Source organism: Aythya marila (assembly GCF_965140915.1).
Source record: "Aythya marila genome assembly, chromosome: 6".
Classification (NCBI taxonomy): Eukaryota; Metazoa; Chordata; class Aves; order Anseriformes; family Anatidae; genus Aythya; species Aythya marila.
This window is the reverse complement of record NC_139047.1, coordinates 13,065,049-13,089,913: the sequence shown is the minus strand read 5'-3', so window position 1 is coordinate 13,089,913 and position 24,865 is coordinate 13,065,049. Positions and strand designations below refer to the sequence as shown.

At 41.0% G+C, this 24,865-nt stretch overlaps 1 protein-coding gene across 3 annotated transcripts in view; it reads left to right on the top strand.

Annotated features, from left to right (window-relative positions):
* Window positions 1–24,865, top strand: part of PARD3B (par-3 family cell polarity regulator beta) — a 401,316-nt gene that overhangs the window by 353,980 nt on the left and 22,471 nt on the right. For all 3 annotated transcript variants that reach the window (XM_082763760.1, XM_082763759.1, XM_082763758.1), the window contains one exon: window positions 20,258–20,337. In XM_082763760.1, the coding sequence (XP_082619886.1) occupies window positions 20,258–20,337 (80 nt within the window). The remainder of the gene's footprint in view (window positions 1–20,257; window positions 20,338–24,865) is intronic.

Here is a 24,865-nt window from a genome sequence, read left to right as displayed (position 1 = left end):
ATCAAGGCTTTTCAGCAGGATTTATGGTATTCTGGCAGTTCATCCAGTGATTCCCTGGATTAATGACAGCATTAGAACAACAGGCTCTCACTGTGCTTAGCTGCAAAGTGACAGGGAGGAAATACAGGCATGTCTACCCCTGCCTTTCCTTCTGTACGTTGGACAATAGCAATCTGACCGTGACACATCCTCAGTCACCTTTATAAAGTGAAAAATGGAATAACTTATTCCTTCTCTGTCAAAGGGTCTTAAAATATTTTACTGCCATAGTAGAACTGTTAGAAATATGCTATTTTCTTGATTTTACACCCAGGAATTGCACTACATAGACACATATTATGTACCCTGCTAAAGAAGAGTAACCTGTGGTAGAACCTGAGATTAAGTCAAGAGTGCTGGATTTTTAATGCAACAGCTGTAATCTATGGGATGACAATTGTGGCACTCAGCTCTACCTGAGCAGACTTCAGAGTTGGACTCTGTCTCTTTAGAAGTAATTATAATCAGCAAGCATTCAAAAACGTAACTCTGATACGATGCAATTTATGCTAAATTTGAAATTTTAGTTAAAAAAAGAGACAGAATTATGTTAAAAATCTTAAGAATCTAAATGCACCTGAGCTTTGAACTGACGTTTTTAATGTCCTCCAAACTATCCGTGCAAATGTTGAAGTGAAATCTTCAGTGATTGGGGTTATAGTCCAAAAAAATCCTGTGTGAGACTAGATTTTATTGCAATCACAGATACAGAGTGTTTTTACATAAATTAACATTTATATTTGTTCATTAGCCCCAAAAAGTTTTTGTATATATTATTCTCATTCAGGTACCCAAAATTTCACTTTCAGTAAAATAATCTTTCCTTAGAGTTGTTAACTTCAATCTACTGCCTTAAAATTTGTGGCCCAACTTTCCTGTTCTTCTGAATAGCTTTTGTAAACCGAACTGAGAATATTCATCAAATGCTTCTTTCTGCTGAAATTGTATGGTGTGTGAAGTGTTCTGCCAGAGGCCCTAGACTGGCCCAGTGGTACCTCTTCAGCAGCCTGAGGTTTTTTACTTCTTATCTGAAACTGATAGTTTTATTAATCCTCAGAGGAGGCTGATATTTATGGTCCAGTGTTGTTTCCTAAGATTCACAAAGGTTTCTCCCAGGTAATCCTTTTTAAGCCTTTCCTATTAGGTATAATACCGTGAGATTACTGATTTCCAAAGCCTTGCTTTTCCTGTGAGGCAACTTGTCCTTAATCAGAGCCGCTGAAAGGGAGCTCTGAGTATCTCAATCTTGAATTGATAAATAATAGTGGCCAGGATTGTTTCTTTTTGTCCTTCAAATGCAGAATATTTTTAAACATTTTTTGTTGTGAGGAATTGTAGTCTGCTCAAAAATCAGAGTTTACCTTGAGGGCTTTAATACACTGAAGTTTGTTGCTGAAACAGTTGCTCTTGTTGAAGCGGTTTACAAATTTCAAAGACTTCTGGTCTCTTCACTGCAACAATATCATCCATTGATCTACCCAGCCTTGCTTTCACAGGCACAGTCTTTTAGTCTGGAAAATACTGCAGCCATAGCTTGCTCCCTCTTGACTCCTGGCTGAAACACTTGATTCTACTCTGACATATGGTTTTACCCTTAAAATGTATGTTACATCATTCAATTCAAGCAAAAATGAAGGAACAAAATTAGAATCAAAATATTCAAAAGAAAACAAATGTCTCAAAGCATCTTGCCAGAAGAGTCCTCAAGATATTTTATAAGCAATGTCATCTCACCCGCCTCAGGCTGCTGACCCTCAGCAGTACTGTGGTAACACAGATTGAACAGCAGCTGAATTTTTCCACCTTTACTCATCAGTGAAGAGACATCCTGGTGACTAATTGCATAATTGTAAATAAAAACTTACTCTAATCTTCAGGACGGAAGGTCTTTCTTCAAAGAGTCAAGAGACATCTGAGGAGGAGGAAAACCTTCTGGTATAATTTTTCTTGCTTCGCACAGGAGATAAGATCACCATAGAAGCTGCAGCTGGAAAGGAGATTGTGGGTCTCTGCATATATTTTTAATACTCAATTAGTTCTTCCTATGCTTTTGTCAGTCAGCTGTTTTACCTAAGCCAGCTTCTCTATATGATGTCTTTCTAACATACAGCAGCTGCTGTAATCGCTACTCACCATCTCCTGAAACACGCAGATAAGTTGGGAAGTTACAGAGGATAATCTGAGAAGACACTATCCTGTCACAAATCAACAGCCTCAGAAATGGACACGGGGTCTTGTCCTCCAAAAAGTATCTGAGAACTCATGAGGCGAGTTTCTCTCTGATAAAGCTGACATTGACAAGTGGCCTTTAGCTGACACTGTAATGGGACAGAATTTCTAATAGAAGGGGTATTTCTAACAATCTACTTTTTTTAAAGTGGGATAAATCAAGTTAAAGTGCAGAGCTGGTTGAAAAGCCAGCATTGTAAGGCAAAATGATCTCATGACAGGCAATTGGGATCCATAAATGTTTTAAAAATAAGGTCAAAAATTCATTTTAAATAGGCCTGCTATTCTCTCATCATCCATTCCCCACCCCCTGCATCCATTTTCCAGTCCTCTGCTGTTCTTCTCATCTGTTGCTGGATGAAATTTTTGCTCTTTTGTGCCTTCATTCTGGTCTCCCTTCCCCACAGTCTGTTCTTTTTCCTTTTGTAAGTAACTGAATAATTCAGTTTAGTGTGTCTCCATAAACAGACGCATGTATATAGCACTGTCTGTGCTATGGAGCCAGATCCTTTGAAATTAATTTCCAGTTCCTTTGTGTTTTGGTTTCTCACTGAGTTTTGCATCCCTTGGAATCCTCTACACCTGCTCCCGTCCCCCCTTCATTTCAGGTTCACAGCTAGGGTAAATGGTGAGCCCAGCTCTACAGGGTGGATCACAAGGGTTAAAGTAAACCTCGGTCAGAGGGTTAACCTAGTTAACCAAAGAACGGGCTTGTGGTGAGCATAAATACTGTTAAGGAAAAAGAGTGCCAGTTGTTGTCAGTACACTATGGGATTACCCTGAAATTTTCTGACACTCAGGATGTCTGCTGGGAAGCATCAGCTCAAGACAGAGTGCATACGTATTCATGTCCTAGCAGAACATCAGATAGTGAAAGCACTCATGAAAGTGTTCTGTACAAACCTAATCCTAAGGCCATTGGAGCCTACAGAGAGAATAGGTCTATGTGGTATTATCATATAGTGCAGTATCAGTCAGACCCTGAGAGAACCCTATAAGCAATAAGCTGCAAGAACTTAGCCAGTATCCCTAGGAGTTAGAGAGCATTTTCATGGAGCATTTTTTCAGGGCATTAGAGTCGTAGAGTCGTAACAGGTCATAAGAAATACCAAAGGAGCTGTGAAGACGAGCTGTAAATTTAGCATGTATGCTTTTATTTAAAGGCATTTAAATAATGAGAAATTAATCATCTATTTGAGGATTTACTTGGATTGTCTTACAGGCTCTGTACAAATTCAAGTTACTTAATACCAGTTCCTTCCTTCAGAGTGGCAGTAAATTCTTGAAATATTCTGTGTAATATACTTTCAAGAACTATGTGTAGCACAGGCCACATTGCAAATAATTCTTCACCTGTTAGTGACCACATCAGCTTCACTGTACCAAACTTTATGTTAAGTGGCTGTAAGAGCTGCTTTTTTATTTGCAAATGAGGTTTGTAAGTTGGTAAGTAGACTAAAGACATAAGAAAACCTGCTTCTGGATGCTAACTGAACATTTTGAATGAAACAAACCTGTAACGTACTGAGTTTTGTCAGTTCCAAGTCAAGAATATGGAAGAAGAATCATTCCTGTCTGTGTTAAAGGCCAAGTACTTTATTGTGTGTGTGGCAGGGATCCAAGCCTAAAAATCAAACGGGAAAAAAAAAAAAAGAAGAGGAACGTTAAGAAGTGCATTATTTTTCCATAATGTGTCAAAGGGTTCTACGCTTACTTCAGGTTGAGTAAGGAGCTGTTTGTACTTTTCACGATCAATTAATTCCAGGTTCAGGATGTTGCATTTCAAATAGGTTAGGTTCCCAAAACTCACCAGCATTTGTGTTGGACCACAGCTAGAAACCAAAATTCCAACTTCCAGAATAATAGCATTCCTGTCTTCTAGCGCAATGGGAGAAGTGACAATTTTATGTACTTTGTGAAACCATATAGCAGAAACTGCTGTGAATTCCAGACTTTGAGCCCACAGACTGTTAGTCAGTAGAAAACATTGAATTAAAAAAAAAAAAAAAGAAAGAAAGAAAAGCAATGACTTACTCTGTGTAGCTGTTTTGAAAGCTGTGGATCAGAAGTATTTGAGTATATGTTATTAAAACATCTTAATTAAGAGAGGATTTAAAGCATTCTACTAGGATGTATGATTAGCTCACCAATCAATAACTTTTTGTGGTCACTACTTACCTCTCTATACTGAAGGTTTCAGATTGGGGTATATTCTAAAAAGCTGTTCTAAGCAAGCAGAGAGATTTTGAAATTTGCAGGCTGGCTTTGGGGGTAGGTTTTGGGGGAAAATTATTTTAGAGAAATCCCTGCCAAACCTCATGTGAAAAATAAACTATTCCAAATGGTACATGCAAGGAGAGCCAAATTCAATTCCATTAATACTAGTAATAAAGAGTGACTCTTATAACTTGCTTGGAGTCATTCCTACTTACACAAAGGTTAAATTTGGCATAGGGAAACTGAACCAGAGGGGAGTCTGAAATGCTCGTGTCTTCATGCTTAATGCTGTGTACACACTTGTTTACCAAGGGAAACAGTTCTGGTGCCATATGTCGTCTTATCAAAGCCCGCCGGTACTCTTTATACCCTACAATATTCTGTGAATCCCAGAAATACATCATGCCATCTATTCCATGAGGCACCTCATCACCACACAGCTGCTTTTTGTTTCATTTAAGTGCAGGGGGGTTATTCTGAGACAGACGGACTCTAAGCTTTGCTCTTTCTTCATAGAAATAGCGGGAGGAACTTGGACAAAAGCAGGTGGTGCTGCCAGGCCGCCTGGCTGTGGCTTTCCACGCAGGCTGGCAGCACTGGGAGGCTGCACATTACCACATGCTCCAGCGGTCGTGTCCCTTGCAGCTAGCAGAGGTTCTTCTGACATTGCCCAAATTGAGAACTTGATTGTGGTATCACAGAGACCATGACAGCTGCCACAGATCATGCTGATATGTTATGAAGGGCCCTAGAGGTTTTCTGTTGTATATATTTTTCCTAATTTGCCAATATGTTTGGGGAGGTAAGAAACAAATCTCTAATTGGTAATTATATTGATGAGGGGAACAAGTAATCCATGCCATGTAGTGTGGTGAACAATTACTGTACTTGTGTGCAGAGCCTTGGCTCCGCAACTTTTATCCTTTGGGCACAGCTGGATGGGCACAGAAATGGGGTTTTCAGAGCTAGGCTTTATACTGGCCTGTGGGTCTGTGCAAAGGCTTTGTTGCAGTTGTGAGCTGCACAACAGCTGGGCCTTTGTGACTTGCTTCATTTATGGCAAGCTTCTGCCAGCATAGGCTGTCATAGTTTTCTGGCTACTTGTTGGTCACTCAGTAGATCCCTGACTGTGTGACCACTTCCCTTGAACGTGTGTGCACGCTGTCAGTCTCTGGCCAGTGTCACATGCTGAAGGTGGAAGAGGACTGAAATTTTAACACTGAGCCTTCGTGAGGGGTTGCTAAAGCTCCTACTTTGCACTTTGCCCTCAGTGATATGTACTTCTCCATGACAGCTCGGTCCCGACCCCTAGCAAGTCAGCACCCCACATACCATGGAATCAAATACAGCTGCTCGTGGGCCTGACTACCAGGGGGAAAAAAAGTACACTTCCTTTTAAAATTGACCTCCCCTTCCTCGGGCTATTAGTAAGAGGCCTGCTTCAACTTCTGGAAAGAGGCCCCAGTTACAACAACTCTCATTTTCTTAATCATGAGACAAGTCTGTAATGCCATTTAAATTCATGTCTGAAGCTAAGCACATGCTTAAGGTATTTATTAGATTGGGCCTGGAGCCGGGCCTCAGACTTGACCCCTTCATAGGCACAGGCTGAAGGCTTTGCCTTTCCTATCAGGTATCCGGGACATTTATCAAATAGATGCTGACAAGGTTGACTTCTTTTTGAATTCTCACAGCTTAATCTCCCTAGGTTATGTCCTTGTTCGGTATGTTGCTGATTAAAAAGAAATCTCTCCCCTCAAAAATATCGATGATCCAAAGAGTTGCCTAGCTGCTGTTGTCCCAGACAGTATCCTGTAGCCCAAAGATGCTGGTCACTGTCTAGTTCTACCTGCTCGGGGTAATGTCCCACCAAGACAGAGTAGTTTTGACGAAGTACTGTAGCATTTGTCCATTTAACGTAATGGAAAGCAGAATGACCTCGGAGAGGGAAACTGCGGTGGTTGCCCAGAGTGTGCAGAGCAGGGTCAAGCTTGAAAGAAGCCGGGTCAAGCAATACAACTATGTCATTGAGGCTGTTACAGGGTACAGGTCTTTTATTTTTTATAGTTAAGTATGTGACAGAAGCCAGCTGAAATAATGGACTTTCGATTACTTTTGATTTTTGGATTGAGATCTTACATGTAGCACTTCTCATTACTGCAGCATAAGATCTGAGCTGTAGGTCCTGGGTCTTCTGGAGTTTTGTTGAAGTTCCTCACTGCAAAATGCATTAGGAGAACTGCTTGTTAAATTACATCATAGGCACAGTTTCAGCAGCCAGGGTGTCAGTGTTCTGGTTACGTTGTTGTCTCGCAGTTAAAAACACTAAAAAAGTTCAAGATTTCTTCACAGCCAAGGTGTGAAAAGCAATTAGAATGTATCGCTGGGTGCTGGGTATAAGCAATTATCTATGAATATATAAAGGCTCTATTTTTTCTCAACAAACAGGCGACATTGTTATAATTATTTAAAATGAAAAAGAAAGTCACTGACTCAGACATTGAGAGATTGGGCGGATAACTTTATTAGTTCCCAGTCTAGGGTCTGTAGTGCAGATGCTAATCTAATATCCAGATTGCATTAAAATAAAGCACAAAATATGGGAAAGAGAACTCCATTTACCCGGTAAGGCTGGTGCTGTACATGAGTTTGGTTTTTCTGCTCAAGGCCAGTTCTTCTCAACTTTCAGCTTCAACTTTTATTGTTAAAGAACGCTTCGAAAAAAGAAGGCTAACCCCCCTTTTTTCTTGCTCAATATGGGATCCAACTGGAACGCAGTCTTTCCGTTGAATGTGCTGAGTTTTGACAAGTTCTGTGAAAGTTAGAAGTCAATTTCATTTCGTAAACTTTCTTTAATGTTCTTGCTTTGATTAGTAAACTGAATTTGTCAGCAGGAATTTGCTGGTACAAAAGTGTGTCTGATGAAATACCTGCACTGCGCAACCTAATCTGAAGGGTTGGTTTTGATATATATACATATTTTAGTCTTTTTAAGACAGTTGCTGTTCAACTGTATTTATTAACAATAAGAAAGCAAAAGTGATGAATACTGCTGCTTGGTTTTGCTTCTCTTTGTCTTCAAACAGCGTGGCTGCTGGGTTTCGTGTCACATTGCCCAATAGTAAGTAGAGCCATTCCAGCTGAACTGTTTGTCATAAGTCCTGTATGATAGGAGCTGCTTAGTCTTTTGTAATCCAGGTGCTACTGGATTATCTGCCTTCAGAGGACAGTGCTGGCTCCAAGGGGATCCTCCTGTTCAAGGCAGATGATATGTGAACAATCCTGTGCCCCAGAATATCACCTATTTCATGAAGTAGTATGTTTATTTCAACATGTGTATTGTGAATGCCTACTACTGAAAAGGAGGACAAATTTTGGTATCTCTTCTAAAATGTGGTCTGGTGACTAATGGTAAGATTTCCCTGTGTGGTCTTCTCATGTGTTTTCTAGATAGGCTGCAAATAATGGTTGTCAAAATTACCATTGCAAATAACGCACTGCTCTATTAGGAAGACAGTGCTGTGCATGACAAGTAATGGTAGTGGCTCTCAAGAAACACGGATTCTGGGGAGGCCTGGAGAGCCTGTATACTTTATACCTTGAGACATCCCAATAAAAGTCAGAGCAGTAGATACCCAAGTTGAAATTATAACTTTGAAGGCATGGTATGACTCAGAACAAGGCAAACAAAGGAGGGTTCTGAGGAGATTTGAGAGTTTCTTTTATTACATTAAGCATGACCATATCGTATTCTGTTCTGTAGTTTGTAATTTGATGATAACTCCTTCAAGATAAGATAGTTCGAAACACATGCCTGTGCCTTCTATCCCTGGTCTACCATCATCAAACAAAATCATTCTGACAATTTAAATTCAATCTTTCCTGTGGAATGATTATAGGGGAATTTAACAAAATACTATCTGGCGGTCCCCACCAGTGGATCAGTATTAACGTTTACATTTGCATATGAAGCTAATTTTCAAAGTATTTCTCTTAATTTGCTAGGAAGATACCTGTCAAGTTAGCAATTAAACTGTAATTTGGTCACTGAGGTGTTTACACGGATTAATAGATCTCTCCCTTCAGCGTATGCTCCTGAGTTGGAAATAATAGCTATACTGTGTGGTAGCATGACCCCACTTGAGTTTCACACACACATGCACGAAATCAAATTCCATCACATTTTAATGCAAATTTTACCTTTGCAAATGATGGCCTGAAAAGAATGAGTTTCCATGGTAACCTTAGGGGAACACATAACCTGTTTATCATAACTTCTCCATGAAACAAGACAGGGGGTGGGGAATACGCTTTGATGTCAACTGTATTTTTCTGTAGAGATCATTCTTCTCTAGCATCTATAGAGAATTTACCAAAATGCTCCCATACTGTCCTACATAAACTTTTTTCCCTCTCTCAGAAGCAGTTATAGAAAATAATATAGAAGGGCAAGGCAATAGGAGGTATTCAAAACCATTAACTGACCTTTCAGCTGCTGTCTATAGATTGACAACTAGGTCAACATTTTGAAAAACCGATCACAAATTACTACATATAGAGATCTCTTCCATCACTTTCTCGTTCCTTGCTTTGTCTCCACACTTCACGTTTGGCCCTTGGGTATCCCAGCTGCCTTTCAAAGGCACTTTAACTTTTTTGCTTTCTCATTCTTCCACTTCAGTGCTGCAAGTACTGTTTGAGAAATGCATTGAAATATCTCAACTCTCGCATTGTGGGGCTACACCACAGAAAAGGAATGTATTGATTATACTTCATATTCGGTGCTGACTCTCAGAGTGGAGGTGGTAGCTTCTGGAGCTGCCATTAGTGAGGAGTGAGTTTGATGGCTTTGAGCATCTGCAAGGCTGTATTTTTCCTGCAGATGCATAGTAACTCCTGGCTAAAAGAAAGTATGTCTGCAACATTTTTTTAAGGTCATTAGGAGTAAGGAACAGATGTTGAGGTTTTTCAGAATGCTGCTTTGAAGTGCCATTTAGGAGTCAACTGACAGGACTGACCCTATAGGCAGTGATTTTGGGGACTGGAACACAGAAGAACCATTGCCCACAGTTACCCATCTGGTATCCATCTGGTACCAGCAAACAACAGACAGTACCAAATCGCAGAGAAACTGTACCAACTGCTAAATTGGTATCAGCAAGCAAAGAAGGTCGCCACCCAACAGCAGTTGCAAGCAGGAGAAACAATGTCTGTAACATTTACAGACTGGTATCTGAAGATCCGGAGGAACCTGATGCCATAGCATATGGAAAGCAATTCCTCTTTCTAAGCCTGCTTATGCTGATGTTGTTTGCTCAGTATTAATCCAGGTTTGGGATTTTTTTTTTGTTAACCATATTGAATTTGTGGCGTGGAGAGCTTTTGTCATAATGCCATTGAAAGAGAGCCTCTCTTTAGTGGCATCTATGTCTAACAGGATTAAGGTGGATTTAATAGCCTGTGCTAGAGGCTAACCATTCAAATTCTAGCAATACTGTTCCAGAGTGGTGTCAAGTCACAATAGAATGAGTTGGGGTTAACTTCTAACTCCGTGACAATTTACTCTGCTCTTTTTCTTTGATGTGAGCTGTTCTTGGGGAGAGGTGTGGCAGGGGGTTTTTTCCCAATTTTATTACCATCTTCCTCTTCTTCCCTTTGTTCATTTTTCCCCTGTCTTCTGTCTTGTCTTCTCTTGCAGCAGTGTGCTGGTTTGTACAGTGGCTAAGTGTTTAGAATGTAATAATACAACAGTGAGAGGTTTACTGCCTCTAGGCGCTACCCCTTCCACTCTTGAGGACCTCCAGCAAGGCATGATTTTATAGACAATGAAAGGCTCTCTCTCCCCTGTGAAGCTGCCTGCCTGCAGGAAGCTTTTCTCTGTCTTTTTCCACTACTTGCTCTGCAATTTAGTTCTGTGCCCTGCTATTTCCCCCTTCCCCTCCCTCTTTCCTTCCCAGACACACATGCACATACCCCCCATGTATGCATTCAGCACCAACACCAGCTGTAGGTAGATGCGGCAAAATGGCATTATCTCGATGTATATGTTAAAAACCTCAAAAATACCCCAAACGTTTTCATTTGCCATCCTCAGCATAAGTGGAAATATTGATCTGTCCCCTGTTTGCTTTCCAGGTTCTGACACTGTCATTTCATTTTCCCTAAAAAGAATACAAGCTCATATCTGTGCTGCACAGAGTGGTCATTACACCCTGGCACTGGTGCCAAGAACTCTGCTGACTTAGCTAGAGAAAGATGCTGAAAGCCCCTGACTTGGAGAGAAAATTCAATTCAATTTACTTCATACAGTGTCTCTCATGAAGTATTTCAAAATGCCTTATATCAGGAGATAACATAATGAGAAAATGCTTTAGAGAACTGGGATTCAGATAGCAAGACAAAATGATACACAACAATGAACTAGAGTAAAAGAAAAGACGACTGTCATTTAAAAGCAGTAATCATCTGGATAAGTAGTCTTGTAAACTAATTACAGTGAGAAGAGAAGCAAAGAATGCAAGACTGGGAGGAACAAGAAGCAGCTTAGTTTCAAACAGAGGCTAAGGCAGAGTTTCCTTTGAGGCAGGGGAGAAGGAGCGGTGCACGGTATTGTAGAACAACTATGAGAGAGCCACTTAATACGTACATGTGAAAACGTTTTTTAATGTATGCTCTATATTGCATCACAAATGTATCTCTGTGAAAAGTTAAATTATTCTGTCTGGTAGCCGGGAAGAAATTAATTGCATTGGCCTGGTTCAGTGGAAGAGCAATTGAAATGCCCCCTTGTAGTTGGAAGAATCAATGCCGGTGCGTGCTGAGTTTTTTTGTTGTTTTGCTGCTTTTAAGTTTTGTGCTGAGCTCAAGGGCCTCTGTTTGCCTCTGCACTCTGAGAACAGGTTTGCAAGTGAGGGTGTCGCAAATCTGGTGCTCATTAAAGACAATTAAGAGGTAAAATTAACCAAAACATATTAGACGACTAATGGAAAAAGAAGCCACCCACAGAGAAGGACACAGGCCAGGAAATGATCTCATTTTGCATGGTCAGAGGAAACCATAGTCCTCCTGCACCAGGGATCAGGGATCACGGAGCTAAGGTTCAGAAAGCAGAATATTATCTTTGTGGGGCTGTGCAGTTTTGGCTTCACCTCCATCTCTGCTATTTTCTCTCTGCTTTCTGTTGTGAGATACAGCAAATGCTGAGAGCTTGTTTTCTACTGAGCTAAGGCAATTGCCATGTTTTTAAACTGTTATGGGAACAGCCTGTTTCCCTTTTAAAGTTCCCATCTGTGTTTGTATTTCCCTCAGTCTATTGCCTTTATAGAGAGTTTTCCTCTCTCTAAATCTAAACCATTAGTTTCACCTCCTTGAACAAGAGGTAGGACATTAGTGAGGAGAACTAAATCCTGAGATAATCAGCCTTGCTTAATTCCAGCATGGAGCACTGCTGTCATCAGTGCTTCTGGTGCTTATTGCATAGGAAGAAGGGGCAATGACTGTAAATATGCACATCTGTGTGTATATGTATATATATATATGTGCGTGTGTGTATAGTGGTAGAAGGGGAACATTTAATTGCCTAGCAATCTTGACTGACCAAGTATTGTTCAGTCCTCATACAACTGATTTTCTAAGTGAAAATTTTCAAAACTACTCACCAGCACAGCCAAGATCATCAGTAACTCTGCAGTGTGTGTCTGTGTTTCTTATGGGGAAGATGAAGGATGGTTTGATTACTGTCTCTTTTTTTCTTTTAGACAAGGATGTTTTTCTCACCCAAGGGAAATGCATTCTAGCAGCATGAACATAACTATTAATCAACACTTAAGCAATAATCAGTGAATGAAAAATGATGACCAGAAACTGAAAATGTACTTGCATAACTATTTTGGCGCTTTTCCTTTGAGATCGTGCCCTTGCATTTTAACATGAACAATTCTTATAAAATTAGTGCTGATATATTCCAAAAGGCAGTGATTTAAAAAGCCAGCACTTATTTTTCATGTTAGAAAAAAAAAAACAAAAAACAGTGAATGATACATGAAGATCTGCATAAGTAATGGTACAAAGCTACTCAATAATGTCTGAGATAGATCCTCAATTGATGTGGACCAGTAATACCTTACGGGGTTACTTCAGAAATGTACATGCCAAATTCATCATCACTAGAATGCTGTGTTCAAGTGTGTAAAGACATGCAGAGGATACAGAGATATTGACGTTTTCCCTGTGTATTTTCACCCAAAAAGGAGAGAGAGCCATTGAGAGATGCAGGTGTATGTCAGCTTTGGGAATTCCTCCAAGAAGAATCAAATGCTATTGAAATTAAAACAAACCACTCTCATCAGTATTTAGCATGCTTTCCTGAATCGGGGCCAAGGTATGTGGTAGCACACAGCAGAAACCAAGGCTGTGAGACTCTACTAGGACTGCAGCAATACCTTCCTTCAGTTCTTGAAGATGCTTTTTTGACAGTTAGCTACAGTTCTAATAACATCAAGTGTTTTTTGGAGTAACCTCAATACCAAACCATTGTACCAAATGCTTAGAAGTGAGTGTGCACGTGCATGTGCTCAAGGGAAAGAAGGCTCAACATTTCCTATGACTGAGCCCAGAAAACAGAACTTCAGAAGTCTGTGAGATCATGACTTGGGCAGTGAAGTGGCACCCACAGCAATTTGTTGGTTCACCTTCCAAAATACCCTGTATCCCTGTATTTTCTCTTGACAAAATAACAAAAAAGTTTAAATTAGTTGCCAGACTACCCAAAACAAACTTTCAAAGCATCAGACCATGATTTGAGGAGCTCTTAACAACTATACTCCCAAGACATCTGTGAAATGGAGGGGGAACAGAACTACAAGGTTTCCCAGGACCCGCAGTGCTGGGAATGCATTGCTTCCTTCCCTAGTTTTGAAAACTATCCTGTGTGGAAATTAAGCATGTAACAGGGAAGCTGAAAGTGTTCTCTGTCCGGTGGAGGTGGGTTTGAGGGTTCCTATGGAACATTTCTTGGTTTGCCATTGTGGCCACTTAATGAAGGAAAGCACCACTAAGAGTACCGAAAAGAAGCATTAAAGGTGCTGTCTTATATCTAAACAATAGTAAAGCAGTACTGATGGGCTCATATAACATTAGACTCCTCTTTGAGGACTGCTTCTGTCATTAAAATCAATGCAACTTAATTAAAGCAAATTATAGATAGATACATCTATAAATAAGATATTAAAGTGTGCTGCTGAATATGATAATTGCTGCATATTTAGCAATCAGCGTGTGTGTTCTGCTTTTGCCAGGAGGGATTTCTTTCAGTGGAATCAATGGAGCTTTATTAAAAACCATCCAAATTAGAGGGAGAAATGATGAGTGTTATAATAACGCAAAATCACTGTTTCAACTTTCATTGCAAAACCAGGAAAGCAAAATACATCCCTCTTTGTGTATGTAAGGAAAACATCGGGAAAATTCTTTTGAATCGTGAACACTGCTAGAATTTTTAATTTTTACCTTTTGATGCAAAACATAAAAAAGCTGGATGGAGGAAAACATGTTTTCTCTGGAAATGCTGGAGGTCTTGAAGGGGGGGATAATTAGGATATCATAGCAGCAAGCAATTAAGAAGACCCTTTCTATCAACTTCATCCATTTCACATGGAACGTGCAGTTCACTGCCTTACATAACCCACCTCTGTTTTAATAGATAAAAAAAAGTCTTAGTGAGTCAAATCATCCTCTTAAATTCCACTGGAAGTCACTACATCCAGGCAGACTGTTGAAATGCAAAAATAAAATGGATGTATTTTGATACTTCACCTGTGTGTGAAACATTGAGACCAGGGTGGGGAACAAATCCACTTTTACCTCGCAGTTTTTTTCTTCAGTTTTCACTTAATTGAAAACAAAAACCAACTGTGTCTCAGCAGAGGGGAGACCTGAAGGTTAAAGGGCAAATTCCGTTATACCATGGCTCTTTTTGGCATGCTGAATCTCAACCCATGTGATTAGAAACGCTCACAGACAAAAGAAGAGCTTTGAGAACAGAGGTCAAACCAGCATCTGAATCAAGTCCTTTAACAGATGATCACAAGACTATTGAAAAATGTGCTAAGCAATGCGGCGGTACTATGTGCCATGTTTATACACAGGTTTGCAGGCAAAAGGCACTACTGGGTGGGATTTTCAAAGCACTTGGGTGATGGCAGAGCACATGCCTCACTCTGCAGGCTTCCTGGGCTGGATCATGTCTTTTAGTGCTTGTCAGTCATATAACACAGAGCAGTAGTGTCATGCCATTTTTTATGGAGAGAAAACCAGAATGCACAAGCTCCGGTGATGTTTCTGAACATACACAGTGAATCAGTAAAAAAAAAAAAAAAAAAAAAATAGGGAGTCCCAGCTTCCTTATCCTCATAAGCTCTTCCTGATCTCCTGTAATTTTAGGTAAGTCAGGCATGACTTAAGTGGAGTCAGCAGTATTTTTCCTTGGGTTCACAAAAGTATGGCTAAAATCAGCTCAAGCTGTATGAAGTTATAGTACTGCTACTTATGTAGTAGGCAACACAGACTGCTTCATTGTCTTTCAGATCTTAGTGATGATTGAAATGTTTGGAGGAGGCTTACTGTTCAGAACTGGAGAAAGTGATGGGTTAAAACGAAAAAAATGAAACGGGCAAAGGAGATGTTTAGCATAAAAATGGAAAATGAATAAACCTTAGCAACCCTATGTATTTCTTTTTAAGACTGAAATTCCTGATGCGGAGATACGGTTTTCCTACAGCTGGTTAAGAAGCTTTAAACAAACTTTTTAACAAACCTCTCTCTGCAAAGATGGTCGAAGTTTTCCAACAGAGCCCTGAGTAATACTTGCTGCATATGACAGAGGGATCGATAACTGCAGCCTTCTGAGACAGCCACCCTGAAAATGCCTCTGCTTTATTCTTTTCTTCCTTGTGAGCAATACACAAGGTCTTGGGTCTTCAGCCTGCTGACTTAATTTGGGATGGACCCAGAGCAGGAAGATCGGGTAGCTCAGGTGGGAATATGTGAGAGGAGGTAGAGCCCCGGGTGAAACCACAGTCATGCTGAATGCCAGCTCCACTGCCAGGGGCAAGGAGCTGCTGCTGGTATTCGTTTGTGGAGCTCTAGCTCCCATCTTGAGCTGTGGGCGGGTGCACAAAGAGTTGATTCTGGCTTTGTAAAGCATCATGGACTTTGAACGAGGTCACTGTAGTTGTTCATACCACAGCGGCTGTCCAGCGCCAGATGCCTCACTCCATGTGGAAGAGGTAAGGTAGACTATGCTCTTAGCTGCTCCCTTAGCCTAGAATAAATACTCCAGGAGGAAGCCAGTAGAAAGCAGGTGAAGAGAAACAAGGCACAGCATCTCCTGGGAAAAAAAAAAAAAAAAAAAAAAAAAAAAAAAAAAAAGATGCAACCCCTTGCACTTTTAAGTGCATGTTTCAAGGTACTCTCAGTCTTTAGGATATGAAGTAAATCTTTTTCTGCTTGTAAAGAATTGTTCTTCTACAAGCCCAGCATAGGCAAGTCCTAAACTTATTTCAAGATACCTGCCTGCAGGTATACTCTACTCACACCATATAATTCATGTGCAAATACTTGAATTACCTAAGACATTTGTTCTCTGGTTTGATCTAAATGTGCATGTTCACTTTTTCTTTTTTCCCTAGGAAATTTTCCTTGGGAGAATTAGCAGGTTTGAGATACTTGCTGTTAGCTTATCGTTTCCTTGTATCAGAAGACTCCTCTGAAGTACCTTGCAGTTAGTGTATTTGACATAGATTGCACTGACACCTGCACAGCTTTTGTCTTGTTTTCTCTTTCTTTATAGTTACTTTTTCTTTCTGTCTGTTTGGGATCTGAATGTGAAATTAAGAATCTACAGTTTTCTGTCTTGAAACAAGCGTGGGTTCCAGTTGTCCTGGAGATGAGGCGAGCCCCCAGCCTGCTCTCCTTCTCTTCCTTCACATTAGTCCCCTGATGATGCCTGAGGATTCAGAAGGCAGCGCACAGTGCCTGCACTGCTCTCCTATCTGCATTCCCCCAGCTGCTGGGGACTGGCAGGGTTGTAATTGAAGACACAGAGGTGTCACACTTTTTTTTTCTGAAGTGATGTATTTCTATGACAGAAATCTTGTTTACCAATGGAAAGTACTGGAGAGAGAGATTTGAATAATATTTAAATAATTAAAAAAAAAAAAAAAGCGAAGTAGATGGAAAAAAGCCTTTTTGCCCTACAGAAAAGCTTGACCAGAAAGGCATTACAATATATGGGTGTAATATCTTGCCTATATGTCTCATATCTTGTCTCCAAGTGTGGCCACTGCGGTGTGCTTCAGAGGAGCCAGCGGCACAGCTGCCCAGCAGGCAGTCAGAAGAGCAGCCTGCTGATGCCAAAGTTTCTACCAACTTTGGTATCAAAGATACCAAACCTTTCAGAGAAGGGAAGACTTCTCTTTGAGGCTGGAGCTGACTCGAACCTGTCAGAGACTTTATAGCCGTCTGTTAACCTAGTGCACCTTCTTTGGATTAATTCAAGCGTCCCAGTTATTCAAGGGTTTGGCGGTGATACTTTGCAACAGTAAGTTTGATGAATTGTTTGTTGTTGTTTTTTAGTAAAGATGGCATTTCCTTTCCTCAATTTAGGCATGCTGCTCTTTTAATTGCACTGATGGGATGATGGCTGTTTCTGTGTTTATCTCTCCCCCGTTATTTTTGCATATTCATGTTTTGCTTGTTAGTTATTTGAGGCCGCTCTACGCTAAGATGATTTCTTCTTAATGATGGCTCTTTTTTTAAGTTGATGTAGTTAATTTAAACCCTGAAAAAATACAGATGCGTGTTTCCAATCATTCTTAGTGTTGTGTATTACTGTACATCCGTGAAACATGCATTTAATCTGCCGCTGTGTTCGCTCTGTGCTGACCGGAGAGTTGATCTCAAGCCTCTGGCAGGGCCTCAACCGAACATCGCGTCTCCCGTCGGCTCCTGCGCCTCGCCGGGCACTGCATGGTCAACATCCCTTTGCCTCGGGTGGGACTGCCAGTTTCTAATCCTTTTTGTTAGGGTTCTTGTTTACTCGCCTAAATATCTCACAATTATTAAATATGCCATTAAAATCTGCGTACCTGTCCTGAGGCCTGCTGTGTGCTCCCGGTTTGGGGGAAGGAGGGCAAGTTGGAATATTTTGCTAATTAGTATCTGTAATGCCAATTCTTAGCTCGGTTTGTTGTGAAGACAGCAAGGAGCCATTGCTTTGACTCGTTCTGAAGTGCAAATAATTTTGTCCATAATTGTTCCGTTTTCACAACTTCCCTCTTCGTCGGGGCAGTATTTTATTTCAGGCACCATTTTGCTTTGGCTGAGCGACGCTATGTTTTTACTGCTGCGTGGACAGATGGGGAAAGGAAAGGAAAGAAGAAATGGCTGAGTCTTTAATTAGCAATAGAGAGCCGGAGCTTGCTTTTCCAGTGCATTGGGGGGTTTATACAGGATGGGGAGACTGAGCAGCTCGATGGAACCAAATTAGCAAAATGGTATCCACCGCCAGGGAGTTTCTATGGCAACTGGCTCTCGAGTCGTATATACAAACAGAACTGGCAGGGGGGACCTCCTTCTATTTGGTCTGTAGGAAACCATCAGAAAAGGGGTATTTTCAGGCTGTAAAAAGGCCTTGTGATATAAATATTTCTTACTTTCTGGTGACTGGTAGAAGTTTTGGGATCGCTACTGAGCATTGGCATAATTCTAAATCTGTTCCTGTTCCTGCACATTGACTGGCTCCTGCTATTCATGGTAGGCGTGAAAGTAATCACTGTGAAGCTTGCACGGCATCCCGAGTGCACAGTCAGTTACCTGGCACATCATTCAGCTCATAAACATCTTGCCTCTGAACATAATTAATAGCCTATCTACTGCCATGCAGGTAGACTGTATTCTACATGGCTTTTTTGCTGAGCAAACTAAATTACATGTTCAGTTTTTTTTTCCTTCTTCATTCTTCTTCATAAATAGCAGAAATTGGGAGGTTCCTCCCTCACCACTGTACCTGATGAATTAAGGGAAATTACCAACCTGATCAAATTAGCAGTGTGAGAACAGCCAAAGCAGCTCTGACTCGCAGCCTGAGTGCATCTATCTGTGCAAATTCTCTCTACGTGTCACTGTTACTGATAGAAAAAATGAATGAATGATCAATTTAGACTGCTGCCCTCCTTTTGAAATGTAGGGCAATTACTGTTACTTTTCACTCATCCAAAGTCAGGCACTGCTAGCGTAGGGGTCATTTCCAATCAGAGGTGGTTATTTCTTGTGGCCATCAGTTCCATGAGGATTCCTTTCTGTTTTGATTCAGATAAAGGGGAATTAGCAGGAGGCCTGTGATAAATATTGCTTTCGCTTAGGAGTGTCTTGGATGCTCAGTGAATGGTAAGGTGCATAATGGTATTTGTCTAGCATAATTCCTGTGCTTTGCTAGGAATTATGCCTCTATTTGCATTGCACTTGTCTTATGTAATGGGTCCATAGTAGAGAGATTGTACGTGAAAATGCTCTGTAAAAGGAGATAAGACCTACTACACCTCAGTGCACAACCTGTCCCATTGTAGAAGCTTTTAAATCTCCTCGGTAAAAATGACATATTATACATAAATTACAGAACTAACAGAAATGTACTCTAACCTGTGGAAAGTGCAAAATGTTAATTTTTGTTTGTTTCTCTATAATCAGGCATTTGCAGAAAGCTGCATGTGATTTATTCTTTTCTTTTTAATGAATTGTTAAAAATGTTTGAAAAGGCATTAAATCTTCCTTTCTGCCATTAATCTGTAAAAGAGGAAGGGGATTTTAAATGGCCTCTTAGTATATTGCTTTATAAAACTGCTGATTCTAGCAGCACCGGAATAGGAATACATACTAATGTAGGAAACACTGAATGCAGTCAGAGCCTCCTGCATTTATGGAGGAAAAGACTAATAGCTCCATTTTAACAAGGCTCTTAACACTTTGGGCCATCAGCAGGCATTGAGTGAGTGAAATTGGGAGAGCTCCTGTGTGCTAAAAGCATTGAAGTTCACCATTTTGTACCCCAGTTGGAGCCTTCCTGATAGAATAGTGCTCTCCAGCCAACTCCAGTTGCCATCTTGAAAACAAACCAAGTAGTGAGCTGGCATTTTGACTGAGTACACTAATGCTTCACTTCTGAACTGCCACCAGAGCATGACAAATATGCTTAACTCCCGGTGGGATACTTAGCTTTGCAGTGGTGCTAGGGGAAGTTTCTGGATTTGTGTTAAGGATGAAAGCAATACCTGTTTATATCATGTTTTATACTTGAGCAAAACACACAAGCAAAGGAAAAACAGAAAACTTGGTACTAAAATGCTAGCTTTGACTCAGGGAGTTATGCTGCAGGAATCAGGAGTATGCTTGCTTAATTAGATTAGCTCCTCTTGTTACTGAATTCTAGGAGGAAGGCCAGCCAGGAAAGGCGAGACAGTATCCCAGCTAGCATGCAGACAAGGAGAAGTCTCTGAAGATTGTACCTGTTCTAAACAGCTCTTTGATACAAAAGCCTTTCTTGTTAGCAGTGATAAGATTATGTATAGGATGTGGAGCTTCTTTGAGCTCCTGCCTTTCTTTTGTTGATTTTGGCATGTTGCAGCATCATGTGTTCTCTGCTTATCGTTTCGAGATGCATTGTTAGTAGCTGGGGTGCATAATTGATCTTCATCTCTAATTACTCTTCTCTCCACAGGTTCCTGGAAAAGGTCCAGACGGGAGCTCATACAATCTCCACTTTGAAGGGATGGAAAGGCAGTATGCATCTTTACCCAGGTACAGTGCCGAGCCTCGGACACTCACACCCTCCTTCCAATGAGTAGGGAAATCAGCCTGGCTTCAGCAGGAGACATTATTTTGCAATTTTGTCATGTCATCTTTTGGTGATGATTTAATGCTAACTTTATAACTGTGATAATAATTTGGACTTTTGGTTTTAAAGAAAAAAATCTCTCTCATTGAACACATTAGCAAGAGGCATGATCCACAGGTAGAGAACATGGACATTGGGGAAGCCGTCTCTGTGAGAGTTACAACAGGTCATAGCAAGGCCTAACTGACCAAGTTTATAGTGGCATAACCCTAACTGGCAATAACAGAGTACTGCTGTGGAAAGTCTCTGGTACAGCAGCTACAGCTCCTGAAGTCCTGTGTTGCTGGAAAGACTATCTAAGTAGCGGTCCCATTCGAGCAGAGCATCTCTGTGTTTTAACTGAACACTGTGGAAAAAAGAGCAAATTCTCTGTAGGCTTGCTTTTTTTTTTTTTTTTTTTAGTCCTTATCAACTCAATGAAGAGTCCTTCTAGACTGAAAACCAGAAAACCAGTGGGGCATAACAAAAAGGAAGCATTTCACAGATTTCAGTCCCATTTCTATGGGAGTTCTAATAGCATAGTATAAGTTTCAGCAACCTAGAAAGAAGAGTGAGAGAACGCTAGAAGAGAGAGTGGGAAGAAAGGAAAAATAGAAAATAGTCCCCCTGTGGAATGAGGCGGCCAGGAAAGACCTTAAGGAGGTTGCACAGTCCACTTCTTGAACCTTCAAGCAAGGTAATTTGTAAAAACAAAGCCAAAACAGCTATTTACAAGCAAGAAGAGATTCTTAGTTGTGATGTAGTGCTGGCATTTAGGAAATCAGTAAAGAATTTCTTTTTGCTTCTTTTTCCCACTGACCTATGCACATTCATAGGTATTACTGCAAAGATTGATAAATATGTAATGCTCTGTTCAATTCCACATGAAAATATAAAGCATCTCTTACTTTGGAAACCAATACAAATTGTTGGATGTTCGTAGGTGTTTTTAATGCATATGGCTTCTAAATCAAAGAATGAGTCTGTAGTCTAGTTACTGTCTTCAAATGTTATTTGTTTTGGAACTTTCTTCTGCATAGTAACTGGCTTTTCTAACTGGACCCGGCTTTCCAGCAAGGATTCTTGTATGTATTTCCTGACTGGCTGTGGATATTCTTACTGTACGGGTTAAATAGCCATCTTCTTTCAGAGTCCTTCGACACTTGTGTTTCCTGCCATGTTTTAGCAGTGAGTTTTGCAGGTTCTACACAGTTTAATTATACACAACCCCTTTTTTTAAAAATCTATTTTAAACTTAAATTTTGTTGAATATTTCCTTGTGACTTACAAGAATAAATTAGTAAGTGGTGCCCAGTGTAATTCTCTACAGCAATTTTCACATTTCTGTACCATGTCTCCTTTTATTCATCTTCCATCCAAGCTAATCAGCCTTATTTTTCCAATCTTTTTAAAATGGAAATTTCGCAGTGAAGTAACCTCCATCACCCTGAGTTATTTTTGTATCACTAGTATTCCTTTGGAGCGAGGATGACCAGAACTGAGCACAATACTGCAGATGCAGACACGTCTTTGCTTTATGCAGCAGCAAAGTATTCCACATATTCCTTTTGTCCTGTTCCTTTTTAAACCTGTTGGACCCTCGGCACATTCCCTGGGTGAATTGCTTGCTGGGGCACCCTGCATTTTTCAAAGTATGTCTGTGTTAATCAGATCGCGCATCTCACAGTTTTCTTCCCAAAACTTCCATTTAACTTGCTGGAAACACGACTCTCCCAGCTCTTCTGACAGGTTTGAGCATTTAGCTGGCTAGGACTCACTATTTAGGAAGCGATCCAAACATGCAATAAGCTTTTGGAGATCGGTGTGAAAAGAATGTCGTTTTCCTCAGAGCCTGAGAAGATAATGCTGCAGTGAGGTGTGTACTTCAGGTGGATTGTGTGCAACGCCTGACCCAAAGGCTCGCCCCGTCACACGTAGGCCATGTCGCTGCCCTGTCCCTAGAGCATTTCCACCCAGGCAGGAGCAGAGCTTTGGGGTAGCACAGCCCTGGATGTGCCTGCAGCCGAGCAATCAGCGGCTGTGTTTTATACTCGCATTTTGTAAGTTTTGCAGTTTCACGTTACTGCAGTAATTAAGCCCTGGCAGTCACAAATGACTAGATCACTACAGTGAAGTCTACATCCAGAAGAAGGGGATGCAGTCTCATTGCCAGCCACTAATGGAAATGAGTGATGTCTTTTGTTCTCATGGCTGACTGCCCAGGCGTATAGAGGAATCCAGGTAAAAGCCACCTATTTGCCAACCAATTCTCTGTGGAGGATCTTGAAAGCTATGGTGACAGGCAGAGGAGAGAGAGAGCAGTAGGTGGTTCTACAGAGGTAGTATTTCCTCAAAGACCACCTTTCTTCTCCCCAGCTTTCTCATAGTCATGGTTTTCTGTCCTTCTTTTGTCCTGTCCTCACCTTGGTCAAACCACTGAGCTGTATTTGGTATGGAGGTAGCATATAAGTGTCTTACAAATTTAGCCTCTTAAGTCCAGTTTTTAATAAGAGAGAGTTAAGGAGGATCAGCTGAGGGTTGTAGCTGCTGGGAAGCAGTTTCTCTTTGCAATATAGCGTTGAGTCTAGGAGGCTCTGACCTTTGCCTGCCATTCTGGCATGGCACAACGCAAGGGAGTAGAGGAAAGTGCTGAGGCTGCAGCTGGTTTCCCTCGAGGAGGAGGAGGAGGGAACTTGTGCCGTGTGAAGAGCAAGTGGGACTTGCACAGGGAAACACATCCGCTTACCTGAAGCCAGCAGGAGCCATGCCAGCACGTGTGTGGACATGGACAAATCAAGGAAGAGAGCTTTGATTTTTCCTCCCTGCTGGGCAAGAAGAAGAAAAGGATCACGTGCCAAATAGCTTTATGAATGTGTGGTGCCCAAAGGCACCACCCTGTTCAGTGCAAAGGCACAAATCCTGCATGGAGGGGAAGACTGTCAGCAGCATCTGTGCTTATCTGCTGCTGGGTTTGTAAAATCTCAGCATTTAAACAGCATTGCTGCTTTGCCCTTTCGTTTTGTATTTTTCTGGCTTTCTCTGAAGCTGCTAATTTAAGCCTAGATATTATGGGCCCAATTCAGGTGCTGTGAGTCTGTTTTAACTGCGTTTGTGGAATTCAGCTGTGTCGAGTGTGTTTGCCTTTTCTGGATACTTGCAGCAAATCCAGTGTTCCAGTCTCACTGAGCTCAGTGACACCCTTTTTGCCTTTGAGTGTAAGATCTGTTCCTCTGTAAGGTGATGTTTTTAATTAAAAGCTGAAAACAGGAGGCAGCAGCCTTTGGAGGAAGGCTTTGTATGTGCTGGGTTTAATGAGTGGCCAGATGAGTTACCTAGTTAAGTTTCTAGCTAAAATAATGCCAGTCTGTAGACTTTGTTTGGAAATGTCTACAGAGGCAAACATTTGAATTGGATGATAAGTGACTGTGGCAGGAGAGTGGCAGGTCTTCATCTCAGGCTGCATTGTGCTGTTCTGTCTGCAGAAAAGAAGCAAAATGGGAAAGACAGAAAGGAAGGCTTTGCAAGAGAGATACAGTTCTGTGCACTCGGCGCTTATGTGTTGCTCTGGGGCTAAGGCTAAGTAGTGCTGAATAGATTTATTAAGCAATGTTAAATCTTCCTGCTTAGGAGAAGAATGGCTTGAATCTTACACCTCTTAGCCTCCTTTTTTGACAAGAGGAGTGTGGGAGCTAGAAAAAACATTAGTATTTTTGAACTCTTTTTAACAACTGTTTCCTTGGTGTAATCCAGAATATTTTCCTGATGGAACAGATAGAAAGCAGAAGCTGCTCTGTTTGTTGATAGCTGTATTTTTCATAGCTTGCTTTTACATATTACATATAGCTTTCATATTATATATAGCTATACCCATAGCTTGCTTTTGTGGAAGTCTGTCTCAATCTAAATCACAGCCTTGCCAATAGCAACCTTGCTCAGAGGAATCTCGTGCCCCCAGACATACTCTTTGCTGCATTAAGCTGGCTGTGACCAGAAGCAGAGACACTGAGATGGGATACTGATGGCATGATGAGTGCAGATCAGAAAGCTCAGCCATCTTCCTGGTAAGAAGTGCTAATTCCAAAAGAAAGCTAACATTCCAGACTTTCTCTGGAATCCTCAAGTTACTGAAAAATATGTGTTTTGTCAAGAAAACGGGTGCGACTGCACTAAGAACATCACAAAATAATTACCAGGATGGAAAAATGAGTTCAGGCTGCATTTCTGTGGCTGGCAGGAGACCAGTGAGCAAGCTAGCAATTGGCTCATGGGAATATCTGTCTCAAATGTAGCATGCACCTTAAAACTGGGGAACTTGCAAGTCTGTTAAGGAAGCTTTTTAAGGCAGTAGCTAAAAGAAGCCACCCACCATTTCTAAGTTTGAAGCCAGAAAGGGCACCTGTGATCACCTTCTCTGAGCCTTTCCCTATCCTCTACATTTCTGCATCAGACTAA